Source organism: Aphelocoma coerulescens, unplaced genomic scaffold (genome assembly GCF_041296385.1).
Source record: "Aphelocoma coerulescens isolate FSJ_1873_10779 unplaced genomic scaffold, UR_Acoe_1.0 HiC_scaffold_56, whole genome shotgun sequence".
Classification (NCBI taxonomy): Eukaryota; Metazoa; Chordata; class Aves; order Passeriformes; family Corvidae; genus Aphelocoma; species Aphelocoma coerulescens.
The window spans coordinates 912,056-930,685 of record NW_027183905.1 but is presented as its reverse complement, the minus strand read 5'-3'; the positions used below and the strand labels follow the sequence as shown (position 1 = coordinate 930,685).

The window sequence follows — 18,630 nt, the reverse complement described above, 5'->3', positions numbered from 1 at the left end:
GGGCCCCGCAGCCCCCGCTCGCCCCTCGGGCTAAGACGATGTAGCGCTCCTCGCCCTCCATGGCACGGCGGAGCCGGGGGCACAGGCTGGGGACGGGGGATGGGGACACGAAGCCAACAGCACCTCTGAGCGCTGGCGCTGGCCCGGGGTGGGGGGTGAGTGGCAGCGGGACCGGAGCTTCCTGCCCCCACCACAGCCCTGACACCCCGGGGAGGGGCACCGAGGGGATGGGGGTATGGTGGGATTTTGTCTCCAGAGGAAGGAAAATCGGGATATGGGGCAGCTTCCGACAGGGGAAAGGAGCAGGAGCTGTGGCAGGAGCTACTGCAAGAGAAAAACCCCTCCTCACCCCACTAAAATGGTGAAAAGATCAAGAGGTTGGTCCTGATCTCTGAGAGGTGAGAATCAATAAAATATCATTGATGGAAAAATAAAACGTTGAGAATTGATCAATGAAAAGCCAGAGGTATCCCAAAATAGACACAAACTGTTCTGTGGAGCTCCCGGCCTGGCTTTCCCAGCGCTGGGTGTGGAGTGGCACCGGCTCAGCGGGAAGCCCTGGGACCTCATTTCTCCTACCCCCAAATTAAGAGCAATTTATTTGGCTAAGTAATTATTACTTAATGGCTGTTTAATTATCCCTGAGCTGCTTTGCTCCTCTACTATGCACAGGCCAGCACAGGCTCAGGGGCTGCAGGGCTGCCCTGTCCTGCTGGGGCTCTGTGCATCGCTTTGATTTCCCCCAAAAAGGGAAAATGGCCCCAAACCCCTTGGGCAGAGCGCAGGAGGAGAGGAGATTTCTGGTAGAAAACTCGTAAAATCGTTTTTCCCCAGGCTGTGAAGAGCAACCCAAGCCAAGCAGAGGTGGGACCCCCCAGCAGCGCCTCTCTGCCGCCCCAGCTGAAGCCCTCGCTGGCTGCTCCAGGCTGGATGGGCAGACTGGGAGCACTGGGAAGGGGCCCCGGCTCGGGCCGCAGCCCCCGGGGCAGCCCCACAGCAGCTCCAAGGCTCCGCCAGCTGGGATGGAACGTGGGAGGGGGAGCAGGGCAAGGGCCGGGGCTGTCGGTGCCCAGGGGACACAAGGGACAGCGGGGGCACTTCACAAGCATTTCATGCAAAAGTAACAGAATAATTGGGTGAACAACCACAACAACAACATTGGCCCTGTGAGTGCTGGTGGGGGTCACATAAGGCCATTTCATAGACTCAGAATCTTCTGAGCTGGAAGGAACCCACAAGGATCATGGAGTCCAACTCTAAAGGGAATGGCCCCCGTGGGGTCAAATCACAACCTTGGCATCTCTGGTAGCGTGCCCCAACCAAGGGCACATTCCTGTGGAAGCCCAGGTTTTACACCTATATTCATCTATATCCATATCTATCTATATCTATCCATCGATCTACAGGGTTACTCTATAAATACGTGGCGTTACAGAAACAGGATCAGTTCTGGGATGGTCCAAGAAGGAGCAAGAAAGCCCCAGCGCAGGCAGCCACACATCAGCTTCCACATCATCTCCTCTTCCTGCAGCTTCATCTCCTGGAGACCAGGCACCGAGGTGACCCTGAGAGCCAGTGCAAGGCAGACGCTGCAGCTGAGGAAGGACATCCCCATGATGGGGGGGAAGAGGCGAAGCTGAGCCTGCCCAGCAGGGAGAAGGTCCTCTCTGCATCCCCTGTTACAGGGGAGTTTGGGCCCTGCTGCAGATACGGCCGCGGATTTGAGCAGGTCCTGCTCCTGAGTTTACCCTCTCCAAGGAACGCACACTGCATCGCCCAGGACCTCGACCCTGCAAGGAGGAGCAGAGGCAGCGCTGGCAGCACAGGGGGACACGTTGTGCCCCTGTGCCACTCAGGCCCTGCCCGGCTCCCCGGGACTCATGAGGAGCTGAAGCTGCTGCCGTCCCCCCCAGGGCAGCCCCTGGCCCCATCTGGGCAGCCCGAGGCAGGGATGTGCGCTCCCCCAGAGGGGAAGGGGAACTCCTGGGAAGGAGAGAGGAGCGGCAGTGGGAGCTGCCCCAGCCCCGTGGGGGGACGCGCACCCGGGGCTCCTTCCCTGCGAGGCCCCAGGGCTGGGCTGCACCCCCGGCCCTACGAGCACCGAGCCCGGCCCAGGAGCCCCCCAGGCTCCCCTCTGCCACCCCACAGCCCCTGCAGCCCCTCACTCACCATTTCCTCATCCTTGAGCGCAGCCAGGGAGGCCCCAAGCTCGGAGCACTGAGCCTGACCCTGACCCAGGTCCCCTGATCCCTCGAGAGGAAGTCGCAGACCCCGTGGTACCTGGCCCAGCCCTTGGGACAGGCCAGCAGCACCGGAGCCGCAGGTGCAACTGGGGGAACTGGAGTTTTACCACATTTCCTGCTGGACAGCGAAGGGGAGAAGGTCCAAGGATCGCCCTGCACAGGCAGCGGGGACCCCGCTCTGCCCCGGGGGCTGGGCCGAGGCAGCTGCCCCTCCCTTACCTGACTGCACAGCCAAGGCCACCCCCAAAGCCAGGACCAGGAGCAGCAGCAGCAGAATCAGCAGGGTGACAGGGATGGGATCTGAACCACTCACCTGGAGCGGGAAAGAGCCGCTGGAGGCACTGGCCAGGACAGCCTGTGGCAGGAGAACTGCCCAGGGCTGGGGGCAGCCGGGGGCGTTGGGCCCGGCCACTGCAAACCACGAGGCTTCTCCCAGAGCCCTGGGAACAGCCACAGCCCTGCCGGCCCTGTGCTCCTGGGCTGACACTGCCCCTCCCTACAGGCCACAGCGCTGGCCCTGCACTCACCCAGGAATCCTCCAAGGGTTCTTTTCTGCATGTCCCCGGTTCCTGATGCGTCCTGGGGATCCAGGGCTTCATTCACAATCCCGTGAACGGAGCAGAATTCCCTCTCCTCCAGCCCACAGCCGGCATCTCCCCGCTCAGTGCAACCAGCACCTTGCTCCCGAGGCATCAGCAGTGCTGAAAAACCCTTTCGCAGGAGCCTCAGGAACAGTTTTACCACCACGGCGATGGCCGGTTGGAAGGACCCCGATGAGAGGCCCCGGCTGGTTCCGGCCCTGCGGGAGCCCCAGGCTCAGGAGGGCGGTGCCGGCTCAGTCCTGCCCTTCCCCGCCTGTGCCCTTCCTGCAGCTTGGTGGCGACAGAGCAGCTGTGGTCGTGTGGCTGCTGTAACCGAGCCCAAAGCAACTCCCCCCAGAGCGGAGCCTCCACCTTCAGCAGACGCTGCCAGGACAGACAGAAAGCTCTCAGCTTCTGGGCTCTGCTTACCAAGGGAACAGCTCCATCCCCACCTGCCCGGCTATTCCCGTTCTGGCACTGTGCCGATTCTAAAAGTAACATATTTTGGGCACAGGTACGGAATACAATAGTGCTGTGCCTTACCCATGACAAAAATTCATAAAATAATAAGAAAGCCAACAGTAGCAGCAGCATTGGCACCGTAACAGTGCCGGGGGTCACACAAGGCCACTTCACTGAATCACAGAATCCTCTGAGTTGGACGGGACCCACAAGGGTCACCGAGTCCAGCTCTTAAAAGAACAGCCCACGTGGGGATTGAACCGCAACCTTGGCATTATTGGCACCGTGCTCCTGAATCAGGGGGGTGGGGAAGCAGAGATTAAATTATTTACTAAGAATTGGTTTGTTAGAAGCAATGCATACAGATTGCCCAACACTTATTGTGCCTACCAAAGCAGGATGAGGAGATATGAGACTATTGATAAAGGGAAGGAATCTTGACCAAAGATCCTGTTTTTAACCTAAAGCTAACTCAAACCAGTCTTGAAGTTTGGACTTACCCCGGGGACATAAAGAGCACGTGCAGGGAGGAAAGGTGAAAAGTTCAGGATGAGGAAGACCCTTTACTTCATCTGAGGAAGACTCTTATTTCATCTCGGAGACCCCTGCCCACGACCACCAGACAACACTGCACAAGCCCAACGCGGATGTAAATGACTTTTGGGCTCATTGGAATACGAAGCGAGGCTGGGCGGGGCTAGGTGATGAATATGCATAGACGGATTGGGAAACTAAATTAATATGGAACTCGTAACCCGATAAATACCAGGCTGATTGCAGCTGTCGGCACGAATGGCTTTGGAGGAGCGATCCCCCGTGTGTCCCAGCGCTGGAATAAACACTCCTGCTGTACCACTTCTTCCAGTAGTGGAGTCTTTCCCGCTCATCACTCCTGCCGAGGCAGCAGCGGCAAGGAGAGCGCGGGCAGCCGCTCCCGCAGCGCCCTCACGCCAGGGCGAACACGGCGCCCACACGGCACAACGAACCCGCCCCAGCCCCCTGCCGCCCCCTCCGCCCGCAGCCAGCCCCGAGCCCCGCCACAACCGAGCGCTGAACTCACTCGCGGCTCCGCCGTGGTTGCCGTCCCCTTAAACCAGCTCTCCTCTGCTCCGTTCCGACCAGCGACGGACGAGGAGTGACGGCGAAAGCTGCCCATCGGGCGCCGGCCCGTTCTTCTCTTCCCTGCCCTCTCGGGTCTCGCAGCGTCACCGGCCCGAGCTCAACCCGCCCGGGGCCGGCTCGAACCTTCCCCCGCCGGGGCGAGCAGCTCCCGCAGCCTCCTCAGCCCCGGAGCCCTCGCAGCCCCCGCTCCTTCGGGCCGTTCCCGCCGCCCGCAGCGAGGGGCGTGGGGGCTCCTCCTGAACTCCCCTGCCCTCGGTCCCTCCTGGGCACGGCCGGGCATTAGCCCGGCTCCCGGGGCTGTCCCGGCACCGGCTGCTGCCACAGGGCACGGCATTCTGTAGAATTTGTTGTTAAACCCAACAACAGATCTGGGGCGGGGTTCAAGCCTAGAAACCCTCGGGGAGCCCTCGGGAGCTCGGAGCAGCACGAGGGGCTTAAGGATCCCCCAAGACCTCCAAGCAGCAGCTCTGCAGCCCAGAATGGAGATGATTCCAGACCCCACAGTCCATCCCGGGGTTGGAGATGAGAGAGCGGAGCAGGCGTGGAGCATCTGGATGCAGCTTCCAGCCCCTGTCGGATCCACCGGGGTACGACAGAGTCAGTGATGGGCGTCTGTTGGGGCTCGGTGTCTGTCAGCGTTTGCAATCCACGTGGATAAGCCGAGTCCACACTGGAAGCGATCCCCACCGACACCTGCTCTCTCTCCTCTCTTTTCCATGACAGATTTTGTGCTGCTTCCTTTAATGACCTGGAAAGCAAAATCCACAGCTGGCCCACGGCCATCCCTGCTGCCTTCCACGTCTCCAGCCTTGATCCTCTGTCCACTCCCTGCCAGCTCGGAGGAAAGAGATTTCACCCACTGGCACCACATCCCTCCTCTCACTGTGTCCCATTTTGCCCAGTTGGTATTTCTGTAACTGCCTGCGAGCGCAGCCGGACCCGCCCTGCGGCTGGTTAATGCTGGAGTGAATTATTGCAGCGATTACCGGGCTGGGCTGGGCCTGGCTGGGTGCCTGGTGCCACCAAACCCGCTCTGTCACTGCCCCCCTCAACCTGGGCACGGAACAGAACACACCAGAAAAGGCTGCAGGGTCGAGATAAGGGCAAGGAGAGCTCACTCACTGGTTACAGGAACAACAGACCTGACTTGGGGAAATGAATTGAATTTATTGTCAAACAAATCAGAGCACGAGAATGAGAAGTAAAATAATTCCTACGAAAACATCTTCCCCTCACCCTTCCCTCCTTCCCGAGCTTCCCTTTATCCCCCATTCCCTCGCTCCTCCGCACCCAGGGGCACAGCGGATGGGGGTCACAGTCAGGTCATGTCACTGCCTCCCCCTCAGGGACAGGAATCCTTGTCCTGCTCCAGCCTGGGGTCCCTGCCGCGGGACACAGTCCCTCAGGAACAGGCTGCTCCAGCGGGGATCCCCCACGGGCTCACGAGTCCCGCCAGGAGCCACTTCCACGGCTCTGCAGGGGCTTCCCACGGCCTCGGGGCCTCTCTCAGGCATCCCCTGCTCCGGCCCGGGCTCCTGCCGGGGCTGCAGGTAGGTCCCTGCTCCATCCCGGAATCATCCGCAGTTCCCAGCGCCCTCAGCTCCCGGTCACACCGAGATCCTGCGGTTCAGGGCAGCAGCGGTTCCGTGGCCTCCGGCCCGGGCCGGGCCCAGCGCCAAGAACGCTCCTCAGCCGAGGTTTCCGAGAAATGGCGGAGTGCGGAGAAAGGGAGGGGGCTCCGTGCCGTGTGCAGAGCCCGCCCCTCGCTGCGATTGGGCGGTGCTGCCGTCAGTCGTGGTTCTGGCGCGCTGATTGGTCGGAGCGGGGAGCAGCCCGGGCCCGGAGCCGCCGGCAGGGCGGCCGTGGCGCAGCAGAGGCGCCATTGGCGGAGCGTCTGTGCGGGCCCGGGAGCGGCGGCGGCGGCCGGAGCCCGGTGAGGCGGCGGCGGAGCTCGGAGGCGGCCCCAGCGCAGGTGGGAGCCGCGGACGGGGCAGCCACCTCTGTCCTACCCACAGCAGCCGGGACGAGCCAGCGCTGCTCCGGCACCGGCTCCTGCCGAGGCAGCAGCGGCAAGGAGAGCGCGGGCAGCCGCTCCCGCAGCGCCCTCACGCCAGGGCGAACACGGCGCCCACACGGCACAACGAACCCGCCCCAGCCCCCTGCCGCCCCCTCCGCCCGCAGCCAGCGCCGAGCCCCGCCAGAACCGAGCGCGGCTCCCACCTGCGCTGGGGCCGCCTCCGAGCTCCGTCGCTGCCTCAGCGGTGGTTCCCAGTCACCCCCAATATGATCCCGGTCATTCCCAGTATACTCCAGTATGTTCCAAATCACTCCCAATAGGATCCCAGTTGCCCCCAACATGATCCCAGTTTCTCCCAGTCATGCCCAGTATGGTTCATTTCACTCTCAGTCCGTCTCAGTAAGAGTTCAGTGTGGCCCCAGTCACTTCCAGTATGAACCCAGTCATATCTTCTATGATGCCATTTGCCCCCATTGTGGCCCCAGTTGCTCCCAGTATGAGTCTGGTCACCCCCAGTATGATCCCAGTAGCTTCCAGACACTCCCATTATGAAGCTGGTTTGATCCCTGTCACTCCCAGTATGATCCCAGTATGACGCCAGCATGGGCCAGCTGCTCCCAGGATTGCCACTTGCAATTTTCCAGTTGCACCCTTTTACCACCACTGTGGTTCCAGTCACTCCCAGTACAATTCCAGTCAGTCCCAGGATGATCCCAATCATGCCCACTATATCCCAGGAGCACCCAGTTGCTCTCAGCATGCTCCCAGCCCTCAGTGTGGTCCCAGTATGTCCCAGTATGATCCCTGGTGCCCCAGTTCTGTTCCCCCTGGGTTCTGGTCCCAGTCCTAGTGCATCCCAGTGTCCCAGTCTGTCCCAGTCCATCCCATCCTGTCCCTCTCTGTCCTGGTCCCTTCCCAGCAGCTGCCACCATTTCCCAGATCCTGCTCCCCTCTGCCCCATTCCTGGGCACTGGGACCCCCCTGCATCTCCTTCCCCAGCTCCAGGACCCCCCTGCACCCCCTGACCCTGCACCAACATCCTCCTGCCCTCCCTTTCCAGGTATCCACCTCTCCCAGCCCCATGATCCCCCTTTTCCCTGACTCCGGGGACCCCCGGACCTCCATTCCCGGCCATCCCGGGGCACCTCAGCCCCAGGCCTCCCTTTGCTGGGAAACCCGAACTGGGCACGGGGCTTGGCAGCTGCTCTGGGATTTGTGATCACCCAAAGGAAAGGGAGAGAGAGAGAGAGACAGAGACAGAGAGACAGAGAGACAGAGAGACAGAGAGACAGAGAAGGAAATTCGGAATCAGGGATCGGGGTCCCAGCGCCCAGTCCTGCTCCCTCGGGGGTGAGGCCCCACAGCCGCAGGACAAAATGGATCTGTGGGTCCCGGAGCTTTCCCCGCTTCGGGCCGAACCCAGCGGGTTCCAGGCAGAGTTTGGCCGCAGGGCCCGGGAGTTCAGCCCAGCCCGGCACAGGGGTACCACAGGGCGTGGCCGGGGAGGGTCCGGGGAGGGGATCCAGGTGAATTCCCTGGAATTCCCCCTTTTCCCCTCCCCCCCCGCGCTCCCTCGGTCACTTTCGCTTTCGCGTCTCCCAAACTGCGCCACAGCTGCGGTCGGTGAAGGCGGCGATGGCTCCAGCGCTGGGTCTGGGGGTGCTCTTGGGGCTCCTGGGGCTCCTGGGGGCCCCGGGGGGGACGACGAAAGGTGAGTGGGACCACCAGCACCGGGACCGCCCTGAACCGCAATTCCCGGGCACCAGAACCCCCATGAACTTCCAATTCTGGCCATCGGGACCCCCCTGAACCCCCCTCCCCGGGCACCGGGACCCCCCCGAACCTCCATTTCCGGCCACCGGGAACCCCCTAAACCCCCATTCCCGGGGACGGGAACCCCCTGGAACCCCCATTTTTGGTCCTGTGACCCCTCTCCATCCCCTTCCCCATCACCGGGACCCCCCTGAACCGCCATTCCCGGGCACGGGGATCCCCCTGGACCCCCATTCCCGGGCATCAGAATCCACTGAGCCCCCATTCCCGGTCACCGGGACCCCCCATTGAACGTTCATTCCTGGGCAGAGACCCCCCTGAACCCCCATCTCCCGGCACCGGGACCCCCCTGAACCCTGATTCCCGGAAAGGGAGCCCACCCCGAACGCCATTTCCTGGGCACCGGGACCCACTTCACCCCCATCTCCCGGCACCGGGACCCCCTGAACCCCCATTCCGCTGCACCCGGACCCCTCCGAGCCCCCCATTCCTGTGAGCAGGGACCCCCCCTGCACCCCCTTCCCGAGCACCGGATCCCCACCACCCCCTTATCTGGCACCGAGACCCCCCTGAACCCCGATTCCCGAGAAGGGAACTCCCCTGAACCCCCATTTCAGGGTACTGGGACCCCCCTGTACCCCCTTGTCCAGCACCGGACCCCCTGAACCCCCAATCCTGGGCACGGGGACTCCTCTGGATCTCCATTTCGGGGGAACCAATTCCCCATCTCGGGGACCCCCTGAACCGCCATATGCAGGATGGGAACCCCCCTGAACCCCCAATTCCTGGGCACCGGGACCCCCCTGAACCCCGATTCCCGAGAAGGGAACTCCCCTGAACCCCCATTTCAGGGTACTGGGACACCCCTGCACCCCCTTATCTGGGACTGGGACCCCCTCCTGCACCTCCTTCACGTGTCCCAGGGGGTCCCAAGCGGTTGTCGCGGGGTCCCAGGGGGGTCGCAGCGCGGATCCAGTGGGATCCAGCTGAATTCCCGGGAGTTCCCCTTTTGTCCCCCCCCCCCGCGCTCCCTCGGTCACTTTCGCGTCTCCCAAGCTGCGGCACCGGGATCTGCCCGGAGCCTGCCGCGGCGCCGGAACCCCCCTGAACCCCCATTCCTGGGCACCAGGACCCGCCTGAACCCCCATTCCTAGGCACAAAGACCCCCCTGTACCCCCATCCCCCGGCACCGGGACCCCCCTGAAACCCGGGAACTCCCCTGAGCCCCCATTCCTGGGCACAGGGACCCCCCTTCACCCCTTATCCGGCACCGGGACCCCCCTGCACCCCCATTCCTGGGCACAGAGACCCCCCTGAACCCCGAAACCCGGGAAGGGAGCCCCCCCCGCCTGAACCCCATTTCCTGGGCACCGGGACCCCCCTGAATGTCCCTTTCTGGGCACTAGAACAGCCCCCACCCCAATTTGTGGGCACAGGCACCGCCCTGAACCCCAACTCGTGGGCATCAGCACCCCCCGACCCTCCATTTCTGGGCACCGGGACCCCTTTGAACCCTGAATCCCAGGAGGGGAAGCCCCCGACCCCCTTTTCCTGGGGACTGGGACCCCCCTGCATGCCTTTATCTGGCACCAGGACCCCCTGAACCCCTTATCCTGCACCAGTGCCCCCCGCACCCCCTTTCCTGGCCCTCCCCTCTCCCAGCCCCCACTTTTCCCTGATCCAGGGACCCCCTGCACCCCCATTCCTGCCTTTCCCAGCCCCCAGCCCCCTTTTTCCTCAACACCGGGGACCCCTGGACCCCCTTTCCTGGGCACTGGGACCCCTGGGATCCCCCATCCCGCCTCTCCCAGTGCCCTCACCCCCCTTTCCTTGACCTGGGACCTCCTGAACCCGCATTCCTGGGCATGGGGACCCCTGCACCCCCTTATTCGGGACTGGGATCCCCTGCACCCCTTCCAGGGCGTCCCGCCCTTCCCAGATCCCAGACCCGCCCTTTTCCTTGACCTTTGGACCCCCCAGGTCTCCCAAATTTCCGTGTCCCCCCAGTTCTCCACTCCCGGCGCTTCCTGGAAGGGGGTCCCAGGGTGTCCCAGAGGGCTCCAGGGGAGTCGCAGCGGGGATCCAGAGGGATCCAGACGAATTCCCGGGAATTCCCCTTTTCTCAGCCCCTCCCCCCCCGGCGCTCCCTCGGTCTCCTTCGCTTCCGCGTCCCAACCTGCGAGACCGCGATCTGCCCAGTGACCGGTGACGTCACAGAGGAATCGGGCTGCCATTGGCCGGCAGGAAATAGCGGCGCCAATGGCGGGGCCGGAGGCGGTGCTGGGGGCGGGGCCAGGGCTGGGGCGGGGCCGAGCGGGGCCGGAGCGGAGCAGCGCGATGGCTCCAGCGCCGGCTCTCGGGGTGCTCTTGGGGTGCTCTTGGGGCTCCTGGGGACCCTGGGGCGGGCGACGAAAGGTGAATGGGACCCCCGGCCACCGGGACCTCCCTGAACCTCCATTTCCGGCCACCGGGAGCCCCCTAAACCCCCATTCCCGGGGACGGGACCCCTCGGAACCCCCATTTTTTGTCCTGTGACCCGCCTCCATCCCCTTCCCCAGCACCGGAACCCCCCTGTACCCCCTTATCTGGCACCGAGACCCCCCTGAACCGCCATTCCCGGGCACGGGGATCTCCCTGGACCCCCATTCCTGGGCATCAGAATCAACTGAGCCCCCATTCCGGAGCACGGGGACCCCATTGAACGTTCATTTCCGGGCACCGGGACCCCCCTGTACCCCTTTCCCCAGCACCAGAAACGTCCGGACCGCCTTATGTGGCACCGGGACCCCCCTGAACTTCCATTATCGGGTACCGATAATCCGAATTCTGGGAAGGGAATCCCCTGATCCCCCATTCCTAGGGATCGGGACCCCCCTGAACCCCCATTCCCGGGCACCGGGACCCCCTGCACCCCCTTATCCAGGACTGGGACTCCCCTGCACCCCCTACCCGGGGTCTCTTTTGCTTTCGCATTTCCCAGACTTCTGCCCCGGGCTCCGCCCGCCTCTCCCAGCCCCAGACCCGCCTTTCCTGTGTCCCAGGGACCCCCTGCACCCCCATTCCTGCCTTTCCCAGCACCCAGACCCCGCTTCCCTCCACACCGGAGACCCCTGGACCCCCTTTTGTGGGCACAGGGACCCCCTGGACCCCCCATCCCGCCTCTCCCAGTCCCTTCCTTGAACCTCGGACCCTTCCCGGCTCTCCCAGTTCTCTTCCTGAGCCTTGGACACCCCCAGACCCCTCCAGTCTCTGCGTCCCCCCAGCTCTGCACCCCCTGCGCTTTCTGACGGGGGTCCCAGGGGTGCGGGAGGGTCCCAGGGGGGTCCCAGGGGGGATTCTGGGCTCTGGGACCCCCCTGAATTTCCAGCCCTGGGTACTGGGACCCCCCTGCACTCCTTTATCCTGCACCAATCCCACCCGATATTTCCTTCCCGCCTTCCCCAGTCCCCAGACCCCCCCTTTTCCTTGACCCTGAGACCCCCTGGACCCCCATTCCCGCTTTTCTCAGCCCCCAGCGCCCCCTTTCCTCTGCATCAAGGACCCCCGAGCCCCCCATTCCGGCTATCCCAGGTCTCCCCACCTCGTGACTCCTCTTTCCCTGGCACTGGGGACCCCTGGACCCCTTTCTTGGGCATAGGGACTCCCTGCACCCCCTTTTCCTGGGTCATGAGATCCCCAACCCCTTCCCAGCTCTCCCAGTTCCCCTTTCATTGATCCACGACCTCCCCTGACCCCCCAAATCTCCGTGTCCCCCCAGTTCTCCACTCCCTGCGGTACCTGCACGTGGCGGTGTCGGAGCCCGGCCCGGGGGTCCCCCAGTTCGTGTCCGTGGGGTTCCTGGATGGGATCCCCTTCACGCGCTACGACAGCGAGCGGGGCCGGAAGGTGCCACTGACGCCGTGGATGGAGAAGGGAGCAGAGCCGGGATATTGGGATAGCGAGACTGAGCTCTGCAAGGGGCACCAGCAGGTGTATGCTGTGAACCTGGAGAGAGCACGGGACCGGTACAACGAGAGCAGGGGTGAGTGGGGGGAGCCGGGGCTGGGGTGGGAACCGTGGGGCTGGGATGGGATCGGTGGGGCTGGGATGGGATCGGTGGGGCTGGGATCTGTGGGGCTGGGATGGGATCCGTGGGGCTGGGATGGGATCTGTAGGACTGGGATCTCTGGGGCTGGGATGGGATCCGTGGGGCTGGGCTGGGGATCCGTGGGGCTGGGCTGGGATCCGTGGGGCTGGGATGGGATCCATTCGGCTGGGATGGGATCTCTTGTGATCCATGGGTTTGGGATGTGGATCCGTGGGGCTCCAAGGGGCTGGGATGGGATCTGTGGGTTTCCATCGGACTCTGGGGCTCTGTGGGGCTGGGACACAATTCCATGGGTCTCTGTGGGTCTGATTCCCCCCCAGATCTCCACACACTGCAGCGGGTTTACGGCTGTGATCTCCTATCCAATGGGAGCGTCCGTGGATTCAGTCGGTACGGCTACGACGGGCGGGATTTCCTCTCCTTCGAGCCGGGATCCCAGGGCTTTGTGCCGGCCGACGGCGCTGCCCAGGTCACCACGAGGCACTGGAATAATGATGGGGTCATGGTGGAGGAATTGACGAATTACGTGGAGCACAGCTGCCTGGAATGGCTCCAGAAATACATCGGATATGGGCAGGAGGCGCTGGAGCGCAAAGGTGGGAGCACAATTCCTGTGGGAATCTGGGGTTTGGGAATGGAGGACCTGGGACCACAGGAATTCCTGTGGGAATTCCATGGGTGGATCTCATCCCATCCCATTCCCATGGAATTCCATGGGTGGATCTCACCCCCATCCCATCCCCATGGAATTCCATGGGTGGATCTCACCCCCGTCCCATTCCCCTGGAATTCCATGGGCGGATCTCACCCTCATCCCATTCCCATGGAATTCCATAGGTGGATCTCACCCCCATCCCATTCCTGTCGGAATTCCATGGGCGGATCTCACCCTCACCCCATTCCCATGGAATTCCATGGGTGCATCTCACCGTGTCCCATTCCAGAGCCCCCCGATGTCCACGTGTCTGGAAAAGAGGAATTCGGGACGCTGATCTTGTCCTGCTACGTTTACGGATTCTACCCCAGGCCTATCACAGTCAGCTGGATGAAGGGGGATGAAATCCGGGATCAGGAGACGGAGTGGGGCGGGGTCGTTCCCAACAGCGACGGCACCTTCCACACCTGGGCCAGGATCGAGGCGCGGCCGGAGGAGCGGGAGCAGTACCAGTGCCGGGTGGAGCATTCCGGAATGCCGGAGCCGGGGATCTTCGCCTTGGGTGAGGCTGGGAGTGTGGGAATTGGGAATGTGGGAATTGGGAATTTGGGAATTCCCAGCTGGGGATTCCCCTCCCCTTCCTCACTGTCCCGCGTTTCACAGAGCCAGAATCTGGCGGGAATCTCACCCTGGTGGTCGCTGTGTCTGTCATCGCTGCCATCATCATCCTCATTCTCCTCGTCGGATTCATCGTCTGGAAGCTCCAATCTGGTATGGGGTTGACACAGGATGGGGGTTGGGAAGGGGCACGGATCTGCCCGGCACCATTCCGGGAGTCCCCCACCAGGGATGCTGATCCCACTTTATTTCCATAGGGAGGAGGCAGAAGCATGGATACAGCCCGCCAGCCGGTGCGTACCAGAGGTGGATCCGGCTCTGGATCCCCTCCGTGCAGATCCCAGGATGGATCCTGGGGGGTGATCCCAGTGTGTGATCCGTGCTGGAATCTCATGGATCTTCTCTTTCTGCAGGAAAAGACATGGGAACCAACAGCTCGACCACAGGTACGGAGTGGAATCGGGGTGGGATTCCAGAGGGGAATCAGGGCAGGATGGATGGAGCAGGACTGGTGCGGGATGGATGGAGCAGGATTGGTGTGGGATGGTCGGAGTGGGATCAGGTGGGATGAATGGAGTGGGATCAGGTGGGATGGATGGAGCAGGATTGGGGTGGGATGGATGGAGCAGGATCAGGTGGGATGGATGGAGCAAGATTGCGGCAGGATTGGGGTGGGATCAGGTGGGATTCCAGAACAGCTCCTGCTCTCCATGGGCTCCACAGCCACGTCCATCCTGTGGGATGGGGACAGGGACAGGGTGACACTGTGACCCTCTCTCATCCCAGCACAAATCACCGCCTGAGCGATCCATGCAGCGGAGCCGGAGCCGGCCCCTTCTCTCTTCAGATTCGGCAGATTCAGCCAAGCTCATCCCGCTGCTCCCGCCTGTGGTGGCCGGTGAACGTACATTACAGGGGACAGAGAGTTCTCAGTAGCACAAGTCCCTGGTACCATAAGAGCCTTTTTATGCTAGGGTGATCAAAAAGGCTTCTCCCAGGATGCATGGTTCTGTTATGTTAATCTATCCCAGGTTGAATTCCCCGGTTGGCTGTTGGCCTCTAGCCCTCATCACTCCCCCAGAGCTTCCCCACTGGTCCCTGTTCCCTATTCCTGTCTTTTCCCCACCCCCAGACAGAACTGTGAGTTTCAGGATTATGTTTGTATTTGCCCCTGCACCTTTCGACAGTGTAGAAGCAATGAATGCTCTGTAGAAGCAATGAATGCTCCTGCCAGAACGCAGGCAAGTACCCTTCTCGACTGCTACCGACTGTATTACTGAACCCACCCGTTCAGTGTGGTGCTGGCCAGGGCATCCCGGGTTCTGCCCCAGACCTCTCCCCCATACCTACTTCTCCGGTTTTCTCTATTCAGATTTGATCCAAGATCACAGCAGCGGCAAAATCAGACACGCAATCCCAGCTGCTGCTTTTATTTTTAATTCTCCCGCCTCCACTCCGCTCATACAAGATGGTGTCAGCCCTATGGTGGCACTGGTGGGCTTTTTGCCCGCACATGGTCCCTCTTCCATGCCCGGCGCCCCCCACGCGTTGATCCGTGTTGCATCGGGCCCCCCCTCTGCCAGGGGTCCCCCCCCGGCTGCAGACCCTGCATTTCCCTCCTGTGCCCCTGTCCCCTCCATCGGTGGTCCCGGTCATGAGACCCAACCCACCTCACGTTCCCACGCAGCCGAGAGCGGGGGTGGGGAATCGGGGATGGGGAAGCAGAGATTAAATGAAACACTTATTGTGCCTACCAAAGCAGGATGAGAAGATATGAGACTATTGATAAAGGGAAGGAATCTTGACCAAAGATCCTGTTTTTAACCTAAAGCTAACTCAAACCGGTCTTGAAGTTTGGACTTACCCCGGGGACATAAAGAGCACGTGCAGGGAGGAAAGGTGAAAAGTTCAGGATGAGGAAGACCCTTTACTTCATCTGAGGAAGACTCTTATTTCATCTCGGAGACCCCTGCCGAAGGCCACAAGACAACACTGCACAAGCACAATGCGGATGTAAATGACTTTTGGGCTCATTGGAATACGAAGCGAGGCTGGGCGGGGCTAGGTGATGAATATGCATAGACGGATTGGGAAACTAAATGAATATGGAACTTGTAACCCGATAAATACCAAGCTGAATGCCGCTGTCGGCACGCATGGCTTTGGAGGAGCTGCCCCGCGTGTGTCCCAGCGCTGGAATAAACACTCCTACTGTACCACTTCTTCCAGTAGTGGAGTCTTTCCCGCTCATCACCCCCGCTGTCCCTTGTGTCCCCTGGGCACCGACAGCCCCGGCCCTTGCCCGGCTCCCCCTCCCACGTTCCATCCCGGCCTTGGAGCTGCCGTGGGGCTGCCCCGGGGGCTGCGGCCCGAGCCGGGGCCCCTTCCCAGTGCTCCCAGTCTGCCCATCCCGCCTGGAGCAGCCAGCGAGGGCTTCAGCTGGGGCGGCAGAGAGGCGCTGCTGGGGGGTCCCACCTCTGCTTGGCTTGGGTTGTTCTTCCCAAGCTGGGCATAAACGACTTTGGGAGTTTTCTGCCACAAGTCTCTCCCCTCGTGCACTGAGCCAAAGGGGTTTGGGGCGGTTTTCCCTTTTTCGGGGAAATCAAAGCCATGCACTGATGCTCCGAATTAGGGGCGGGAGTCGGGAGGCTGCAGGGCTTGCCAAGGAGCCGGAGGCAGCCAACACGCAGGGCTGGGCAAGTCGGGCCGGGAGCAGCGGAGAGCTTTGTTTCCCTTCTCAGCTGAATGGCGGCTCGGGCCGGGCCCGTTCCAGGGCTGTTCCTCAGCTGCGGCTTTCCCCTCACGCAGCCCGGGGGGCGCTGGGAGCGCGGGGCGAGGCTGGGCCGTGTGCAGAGCCCGCCCCTCGCTGCGATTGGGCGGTGCTGCCGTCAGTCGTGGTTCTGGCGCGCTGATTGGTCGGAGCGGGGAGCAGCCCGGGCCCGGAGCCGCCGGCAGGGCGGCCGTGGCGCAGCAGAGGCGCCATTGGCGGAGCGTCTGTGCGGGCCCGGGAGCGGCGGCGGCGGCCGGAGCCCGGTGAGGCGGCGGCGGAGCTCGGAGGCGGCCCCAGCGCAGGTGGGAGCCGCGCTCGGTTCTGGCGGGGCTCGGCGCTGGCTGCGGGCGGAGGGGGCGGCAGGGGGCTGGGGCGGGTTCGTTGTGCCGTGTGGGCGCCGTGTTCGCCCTGGCGTGAGGGCGCTGCGGGAGCGGCTGCCCGCGCTCTCCTTGCCGCTGCTGCCTCGGCAGGAGCCGGTGCCGGAGCAGCGCTGGCTCGTCCCGGCTGCTGTGGGTAGGACAGAGGTGGCTGCCCCGTCGGCGGGAGTGTGCGGGAAAGTTCCCGTGGCCAGAGGTTTGTGTCCCCAGAGGAGCCGGAGGAGTCCTGTAAAAGGAACTTTATTCCTGGAGCAAGGGAGAGGCCACGGGGCATTTCCCGTGGGGTCTGTCCAAGTGTTGGAGGACGCAGCCTCCTTTTTATGCCGATTTCCGCGGCCGCATCTCCGTGTCCCTTTCCCCCTTGGCTGAGGTCCTTGGAAGGTACAGACTTCCCGATGCACCTGCTGCATGTGCCCCTTAATGTGCACCCCCACTTTGTATAACATCCGAAATTCATGGCTCTGTTAAGTTTTATTTCCTTTGTTCTCTGTTTCACCACTTTTCCTTGGCCATCTCTTTGCCAAGAGCAGTTTGAGTCATTTAATTTTCCACAACCTCTTGTCCTTCTGCTGAGAGAGAATCTGATGCCATCCCAGGGTGAAATGTGCCGTTGCTCGTGGGAGTGGATTGGTGGGTGAGAAGGTCAGGAGCTGGAGCTGTGGGCTTGGTTACGATTTGGAGGACAGCTTGTAATCTAATGATGCATCGAAATGATCACTGGGTTCTCTGGCACCTGGTATGAATTTGTTCGGGTTCCCAGGGGCTGCTCCATGGTGTTGGAGGATTTGTTCTGGTGGCCGTTCATCTTTTCCCCATTTTTGGGCGCCCCCTCCAGCCTGGGAAGCATCAATTGACCACTTTTCTCTGATTAAATCATCACATCCTTGGATTCCCAAGTGATTTCGCTGAACTTGTGGCAGCAAAAGCAGCCCAGTGGTCAAACGCACCCTGTATAACCCAGACAGTGCCAGCAGATGTTGGAATGGGGAGAGGGATGATTCCCCCCCGCTTTTGTGAGTGAAGTTCTCCCAACATTCTCCGTTTGCTGTTTTCCTTTGCAGCTTCAGGGATTTCTGTTGCAGAGTCCGAGATGCTCAGTTCGGGCTCTGCCTTTAGCGATGCAAATTCCGTCTGTGCAGGGAGGCAGAGCTTGGGGTGAGGGGCAGAGGGAATCAGCCCAATTCCTCTGGCAGGCAAGGAGAGCCTGGGACATTGTGCACACTTCCCGCAGCAGAGTTAATTTGCATTTCTAAAGCTCCTCTGCTGGCTGCCTGGAAGGAAGCTTCTCTTCCAGGGCAGCCATCAGGTGACTCACATATGGGCCCCCCCAAAAGCAGCTTTTTTTCCCCCTTTTTTTTTTTTTCATGTTTTTTAACTCTTTATGAGGGAAAGGGTCAGTTTTAAAGCTCTTCCGGTTTTGCAAAATGCAACCTACAGGTGAACATTGAAAAACCCATTCCAAAATTCTGCCATCACTAACAGCCACGCACACACATACACAAAAAAGCCACAAAGCAATAAAGATTTTTGCTACTTCTTCCCCTAAGACTAAAAATTGACTCTCACATCCCTGGCCCAAACCCATCTAACAATATCAAAATAGGATTATTAAGAAAAAGCCTTCTAATGATGTAATCTTGTCACCAAAACTGTGGGAAGGACACAAACCCTCCAACAACCTTTTTTAGTGTATGAGGATCAAGGCTGAAGAAAATGAATACAGAAGCTAAATTTTTAGCAATGTAAAATTGGACATTTATTAGTAGAACAAAGGCAAATCACAGCCTGGGGCGCTTGGCAATGTTGCCAGAGGCGCCCTCCATTCATTTTACTGTGGGCTTAAGTACTCTCCTGAACTGTCACATATTCATTAACCCAGAAAGGAATTTACACTTCCCTCCCCTTTCCCCCTGTCCCATTTCTGC

The 18,630-nt window shown here is 61.4% G+C and overlaps 1 protein-coding gene and 2 pseudogenes across 3 annotated transcripts; 1 reads left to right on the top strand and 2 right to left on the bottom strand.

Moving 5' to 3' along the window:
• The window catches only part of LOC138101926 (zinc finger protein 208-like), a 198,121-nt pseudogene that overhangs the window by 129,905 nt on the left and 49,586 nt on the right, over window positions 1-18,630 (bottom strand).
• On the bottom strand, window positions 647-3,326 carry LOC138101909 (uncharacterized; annotated as a pseudogene).
• On the top strand, window positions 7,519-15,774 carry LOC138101870 (class I histocompatibility antigen, F10 alpha chain-like). Of its 3 annotated transcripts, XR_011147274.1 has the most exons (9): window positions 7,522-8,136; window positions 11,956-12,219; window positions 12,606-12,881; window positions 13,230-13,502; window positions 13,604-13,711; window positions 13,816-13,851; window positions 13,972-14,004; window positions 14,345-14,799; window positions 15,390-15,774. XR_011147274.1 is itself a non-coding variant. In XM_068999625.1 (8 exons), the coding sequence occupies exons 1-8, from the start codon at window positions 8,061-8,063 to the stop codon at window positions 15,407-15,409; spliced, it is 1,086 nt and encodes a 361-aa protein (XP_068855726.1). In that variant the 5' UTR covers window positions 7,519-8,060; the 3' UTR covers window positions 15,410-15,774. The 3 variants fall into 3 exon arrangements, 2 of the variants coding, with proteins under 2 accessions (XP_068855726.1, XP_068855727.1); XM_068999625.1 differs by lacking the exon at window positions 14,345-14,799 and having other exon boundaries at window positions 7,519-8,136; XM_068999626.1 differs by having other exon boundaries at window positions 14,345-15,774.

Excerpts from the sequence above, each read along its gene's own strand:
- LOC138101870 (XM_068999625.1), top strand. The coding sequence starts at position 8,061 with ATGGCTCCAGCGCTGGGTCTGGGGGTGCTCTTGGGGCTCCTGGGGCTC. Across the intron at positions 8,137-11,955 it reads CCCGGGGGGGACGACGAAAG|TTCTCCACTCCCTGCGGTAC; the intron begins GTGAGTGGGACC and ends GTGTCCCCCCAG. Across the intron at positions 12,220-12,605 it reads CCGGTACAACGAGAGCAGGG|ATCTCCACACACTGCAGCGG; the intron begins GTGAGTGGGGGG and ends ATTCCCCCCCAG.